The sequence below is a fragment of the Lucilia sericata genome, unplaced genomic scaffold (assembly GCF_015586225.1).
Source record: "Lucilia sericata isolate MDLA Ls3-8-SP2 unplaced genomic scaffold, ASM1558622v1 Contig000504F_arrow, whole genome shotgun sequence".
NCBI lineage: Eukaryota > Metazoa > Arthropoda > Insecta > Diptera > Calliphoridae > Lucilia > Lucilia sericata.
The window spans coordinates 99,127-105,961 of record NW_023994518.1 but is presented as its reverse complement, the minus strand read 5'-3'; the positions used below and the strand labels follow the sequence as shown (position 1 = coordinate 105,961).

Here is a 6,835-nt window from a genome sequence, read left to right as displayed (position 1 = left end):
GTTTTTTTGTTTTCCTGAGTGTCTTTGGTTTTTTTGTATTTTAATTGTTGATGAAGACTAATTACACGCGTCAATGTGGCGTTGTTGATCATGGTCTTAAGAACATGATGTTTTGTTTCTGACGACAAACGTTTATAGGTAGGATTTCTTTATTTTCGTAAATCACTTTAAATATTTAAATTTTTTCAAGATTAATATATTTTTCAAAATAAACTCAGCAGGTATGTAAGTATAATTTTAAGAAAGGAATTTAAGTTTTTTTTTATTATTAAAGAAAAATTTCAAATGAATATGACATAAAGCTTATAACTTATATTTAATGCTTCTCAAAATGGGATACTTGCCATCACCACAAGTACCCAAGACATCATCGGTGGTCAAATCGAATAGAGCTTACACCACCCAAACTTCTGACGCGGGCATAATTTGCTTTATTAGCAGCAGTAGCTGGTTCCTCATACGATACCCACAAGCCATAATCACCATTCTCATCAGCATCACGGTAGCAATAGGTACCAAAACGCTTAGTAGGATCACCCACCTTATGCAAGGTAGCCTCTTCACCTTCAACTCTTTATTGTTGTGCAATTTCACACACACCTCTGGCCAGCTCAGTAAACCTTGAGTTTTTGTCAAATTACCAGCTGGTGCTGCTCCTCCGGCCGGCAATGGTGGATAACCGGTTATACCAGATTCTTTAGTCATTACCCAAGAACGTCCATAGGCTGGTATGCCCATAACTAGTTTAGTGGTTTCACTTGTATGATTTAACCAATATTGTACTTGATGATCAATATTAAGTTCCGGATCACGTTCGAAAAGTTCATAAATCGAGGCTGTATAATCGGCAACCTTGGGATCTCTTAGCGGTGTGACGTAGTCAAAGGTGGCTAGGGTGACAAAGTCCATTTGTGGTACAATTTGGGGTATATCATAGAAGACTGTAAGTGGAAGTAGCAGAGAGTAAAAATTATTAAAAAAATATTTATTTATATCGAAAAGTAATCAATTCATTAGACGAAGCTACTCCAAATCGAGTGTCCTCCTAAAATCTAATGTCCACCCAATATTGAGTGTCCATCCATCAATCGAGTATTCATTACACAACAACCGATTACCCCAAAATCTTCTTTTAATCCTAAAACTGTTCACTCAAACTTTGACAGTTAGTTAGTTAGTTAGTTAGTTAGTTAGTTAGTTAGTTAGTTAGTTAGTTAGTTAGTTAGCTAGTTAGTTAGTTAGTTAGTTAGTTAGTTCGTTAGTTAGTTAGTTAGTTCGTTTTAGTTGTTCGTTCGTTAGTTGTTAGTTCGTTCTTCGTTCGTTCGTTCGTTCGTTCGTTCGTTCTTTCGTTCGTTAGTTCGTTCGTTCGTTCGTTCGTTCGTTCGTTCGTTCGTTCTTTCGTTCGTTCGTTCTTCGTTCGTTCGTTCGTTCGTTCGTTCGTTCGTTTCGTTCGTTCGTTCGTTCGTTCGTTCGTTCGTTCGTTCGTTCGTGTTCGTTCGTTCGTTCGTTCGTTCGTTCGTTCGTTCGTTCGTTCGTTCTTCGTTCGTTCGTTCGTTCGTTCGTTCGTTCGTTCGTTCGTTCGTTCGTTCGTTCGTTCGTTCGTTCGTTCGTTCGTTCGTTCGTTCGTTTCGTTCGTTCGTTCGTTCGTTCGTTCGTTCGTTCGTTCGTTTTCGTTCGTTCGTTCGTTCTTCGTTCGTTCGTTCGTTCGTTCGTTCGTTCTTTCGTTCGTTCGTTTCGTTTTCGTTCGTTTCGTTCGTTCGTTCGTTCCTCTTCGTTCGTTCGTTCGTTCGTTCGTTCGTTCGTTCGTTCGTTCGTTCGTTCGTTCGTTTCGTTCGTTCGTTCGTTCGTTCGTTCGTTCGTTCGTTCGTTCGTTCGTTCGTTCGTTCGTTCGTTCGTTCGTTCGTTCGTTCGTTCGTTCGTTCGTTCGTTCGTTCGTTCGTTCGTTCGTTCGTTCGTTCGTTCGTTCGTTCGTTCTGTTCGTTCGTTCGTTCGTTCGTTCGTTCGTTCGTTCGTTCGTTCGTTCGTTCGTTCGTTCGTTCGTTTCGTTCGTTCGTTCGTTCGTTCGTTCGTTTTCGTTCGTTAGTTCGTTCGTTCGTTCGTTCGTTCGTTCGTTCGTTCGTTCTTCGTTCGTTCGTTCGTTCGTTCGTTCGTTTCGTTCGTTCGTTCGTTCGTTCGTTCGTTCGTTCGTTCGTTCGTTCGTTCGTTCGTTCGTTCGTTCGTTTCGTTCGTCGTTCGTTCGTTCGTTCGTTCGTTCGTTCGTTCGTTCGTTCGTTCGTTCGTTCGTTCGTTCGTTCGTTCGTTCGTTCGTTCGTTCGTTCGTTCGTTTCTTCGTTCGTTCGTTCGTTCGTTCGTTCGTTCGTTCGTTGTTCGTTCGTTCGTTCGTTCGTTCGTTTTTTCCGTCCATCCGGCCCCCACTCCCCCCACTAGGTTTTCACACTGGCGATCATCGAACCCCATGACCTATGTACTGCCAACCTACCCTACAACCAACTAACGTACGGTCAAATTAGAAGTGTCTTTGTCGAACCCCATCAAAATTTAACGATAAATAATACAATTCTACTTACGTTCCGCACTAACATGTGGCAACACCGTCATTGTCAGCAAGGCATGCAACGAACTCATACTCTGTCTCAACTCTCTAACGAAACTAACAATTGTTCACGATGCTCCTCAGCCTTTTCATCGACAATTTTACGGCCCTTAAACCAGCCCTTGAACTTATTCCATGCCTTACGAATACCCGAATGAACTTCTTTAGGGGGATTTTTAGGAAATTGCCAAGCCAAATCGAGACCATCAAAACCATAGGTATTCACAAAACTTTGGGCACTATTTATAAAAGCATTACGATGAGCAATATTCTCTAAGAGCATTAAATACTTATTAGGTTCTTCTTCATCCGATTCCAAATCACGATCACCACCCACAGAGAGTAAAACTTTTAAATGAGAATGTTTACGTTTGAGAGCGGTAACGGCATGATATAAATCAAAATTCAAGCCACGATCTAAGGTTTTCAGCTGGAAGGTATCAGAATTAATGCCCGCATAGCCATAAATCAAATAATTACAAAATTGCATAGCCGGATCAATGTCGAAAATGGTTTGTTGAACTGTTAAAGAAACAAAAGAAAATTTCATTAAACAATGTTGTAAATATTTGTTTTACTATATATCAAATTTACCTTCTTTTACACGACTGGTATCCAAATAACACACCATATTGGCAGCTTTAACATTTTGTATATTTAAACACTTGTAAAAATATCACTGAAAATATTGCAATTATTTTTATAGTTCCCATTATGCTGAGAAACGTTGTTAACGCCGGGACTTTATATTTCAAACTAAATTTTGTATTATTTTTTCCCCGCTACTTTTAGTTTTACATTTGAAATATAATTTTCTATGAAAATATTCTTTTTAAACTGATAAGTTCTTGTTTATTTATAAACAATATTATTATATTTTTTTGTTCAGATTTATTCGTATTCATTTCACTAGAAATCAGTTCAATTGTTATCAGTGACTTTGAATATTTGTTTGTATGTGTTTGTGTGTGTGTTTATAGATTCTTTTTTCTTTTAAGTCTAATTATCGTTAATCTATCTTTGCTTGCTCTCTCTCTTTTACACTCTCTTGTTTAATAGTTATGATCAGTTGATTTGAATATGATGTCATTAGTTTAATCTCTGTTTTTGGAAATATTATCTGTTTTAACACACTACACAGAGAAGTAAATAAATAATTATCGTTTAGTTAATATTTGTTTAGGCAAAACTATCATTATTGATATGACCAAAAAGGATTTACTAAATAGCTGTATAAGGATGTATTTGTAGACTAGAATGGAAGTGTTCGGAAAGTTTAAATGTTAGTTGAAAGATGTACAGTGGGAAAATGCATCAAAATCTTCTAAACGGTTGACCCGATTTAGATAAAATATTAGATGCTTACAGAAAATATATTGTCATACTTAAATTTTGAAATTTTACCTCAGACCTATTGGGGCGGGTTTGAGATCACCCAAATTTGGTCACCTTGGGTATATGAAAATATTAACACGAACCCAATTTTTAGAATGTGAACCGATTTCAAAAGTATATGATCGTGATCGTAGCTTACCATTAACTCTTGGTTAAATAATATTTTATATTCAGGCCACTTCTGACTTTATTACCCAGGTTCAGGTACCAGGCCAATGTTCTTTAGCTAGAAACAATCGAAGATTCTCTGTAGCATATTTCTAGTGCTTCAGAACAATTTGATTAAGCGCCATTGTCAGTTTCACTGCACCAATACCACCTTCTTGTTGGGGTTCTGGAGCTTCACGTCCTTTACGTCCCTAAACCCGTCCCTACCCCTCTTTATCAAGCCCGACGGATCGTGATTGTATGATAACGAGACTGAAGCATGTGCTACCGTCCCCTTGTTCAGCCTGTATGATCCACCCATCATATATGTGAATGTTGGCGTTTTGGAGCTTCAAGCTTCTTCAGTTCTCCAGCTCCAATACCAGCTTTTCCCTTAGGTTCCTAAACTCGAATACTCCACAAGGAACATTCGAAGATTGTATGTAATACATTTCTAGTGATTCATATTGCAAAACTTTGAGCGCCATTGTCCACTTCACCGCTTCAAGACTACCTTTACGTCCCTAAACCCGCTTTATCGAGCACGGAGCTCGATTGTATGATAACGAACTGTCGCCTTGTTCAGCTTGGGTGATCCACCAATCATCTATGTATGTAGATGTTGGGGTTCTGGAGCTTTACGTACATTATGTCTCTAAAGCCGTCCGTACCCCTCTTTATCAAGCCCGACGGAGCGTGATTGTATGAAACCAATACTAAAGCATGTGCTGCCGTCGCTTTGTTTAGCCTGGATGATCGACCAATCATCTATGTGGATGTTGACGTTTTGGAGCTTCACGCTTCTTCTGTTCTCCAGTGGTAATTTTAAGTAAATAAATGCAGGCACGAAGTCTTATTGGAATTTACACTCGGGTATTAGTTTTGTACCAGAGTCAGAACGAAGTAGTGTGATCTCCTTATAAAGGACAAATGTTCCATAACGAGCTGAGCTAATTTTGGTCGTTGGGATACCATTCTGGCCTTATGACCCCTTCTCTATCATTTGCCTGAGCCGTTAAGAGGTGGCATTTCATCACTTCATAAAAGGTTATATTGATCATGCTTAATGTAGGACCTCTGTCTGAGAGCGGTTTCATTGTAGCTTTCACTAACTGAAGCTGCTGCCTACGATGTGATGGGTACGGATTCCAAAGATCTTTAGTACTTATCTATCATAGCTTAATATTTAACGCGATCATCCTCAACACATACATGTTATATCTTGCTCTGACCACGCTATTTGTTCTCCTTTTTCTCAATTGATCACCAGACTTGACTTGAAAGGGGGATACATGCAGTGAAGGCGTATCTGGACAAAACTATTTTATATAACCGGTCTGCATTGTGGCACCGTAAGGGAGTTGCTTGAAATTAATCTTCTCCAACCGACAGAAGGTCTTCTTCAGATGAGAGATGGAAACTTTTTGTGTTACCAATACCTCTAGTCTGCCGGAACTATAAACTGGTGTTTACAATTCACTGCCTGGCCTATTCCTTGCATGAATCGAAAAGAGGTCTAACCAGAGCACCACATAATCTGGTACTACGGGTGCCCAGTTACCCACAGGACTGGCTGGTCAGTTGGTTGATATATGATAAATTTCTGTTATCGTTCCTAGATGCTAGGAGCGGTACAAACTACAGAGCATGACTGTGGATTAATAAAATGTTGTATTTGAGCTGATAATGCAAAGATTGGGTATACGAGGTGGAGTTTTCCTGGTGCTTTCTGATGTGTACTCTGATCCGATAGAGCAGATGGATAATTGATGGATTTGACGGATGGAGTGATTTGTGGCTTATGATGTTGCTAAATAATAGTGTTGCAAGGTCGTCACTGCCCTTTTTTTTAATTTATCGGCGATTTTTTTCCTTCATGGTTGAGTGTGTCAGAGTTTACTCTAAAACATGCTCAACATATCACAGTGGGTTTTTGTGGCTAGTGAAATAGGGCTCGTCAATTAAAATGATCCGTGTTTCGGGTTACCAATTCGTCCTGTTGTTGCCGAATCAACAGAGCCATCTCAGTAGTGTGATAGATCGACATATAAGGTTTTTCCTTTGTCGGGATTAGATTGAGCTTGCTCATGACACCTGCTCTTCCTTAACGGAACTACTATGGCAAGAGATTAGATAGCTTGAGTACTTGAACGAAGTGAGCGTATAATGGACCGTCATCCATACATGTAAATTGCAACCTGCGTGTAAGCTACACAAAGGGGCGATGGTGAGTCGTTACTTTTATACTCACCCAGTGGATGAAAACGTCCACCGTGAAATAAGGCCTCAGGACAGGAGTTCACGTAAAGCATTTCGACATTCCTTACAAGTAGAGAGTGGGATTATAGAAATAGTAAGGGATTTAAAAGAAAAAAGTCGTTAAGGATAGGGACAATAACATTTGGACATGAAGTCATGTAATTTTGCAAAGGGTTTCAAAATTTCTTAACATCACATATCAAGGTTTTAATTGTTGTTATATTCTGATAACTTCTAACTCTAGTGTGAGTATATACAGTTGTCTGTAGACCCATTTTGTAGTACCAACGATTTTCGAAAAAATTTTCTAGCTGCCTTGAGATTAGTCTGAGTAAGTAAGCTCTTCAAATCTTATAAATTTAGTAGATCAGTATTAGATCAGCAATAGTGAAGTAGTATCTTTTCCGTGAGAGTTTGATGATCAAAATACTACATTCTACT

General features: G+C 39.0%; 1 protein-coding gene across 1 annotated transcript; it reads right to left on the bottom strand.

Moving 5' to 3' along the window:
• Window positions 1–230: 230 nt before the first annotated feature.
• On the bottom strand, window positions 231–3,343 carry LOC119605624 (chitinase-like protein Idgf5). The gene is given in 7 exon segments (XM_037958839.1): window positions 231–393; window positions 395–567; window positions 570–941; window positions 2,568–2,657; window positions 2,660–3,115; window positions 3,188–3,254; window positions 3,256–3,343. Coding segments are annotated over 7 exon segments (1,299 nt in total). The 5' UTR covers window positions 3,307–3,343; the 3' UTR covers window positions 231–303.
• Between the last annotated feature and the right edge of the window lie 3,492 nt (window positions 3,344–6,835).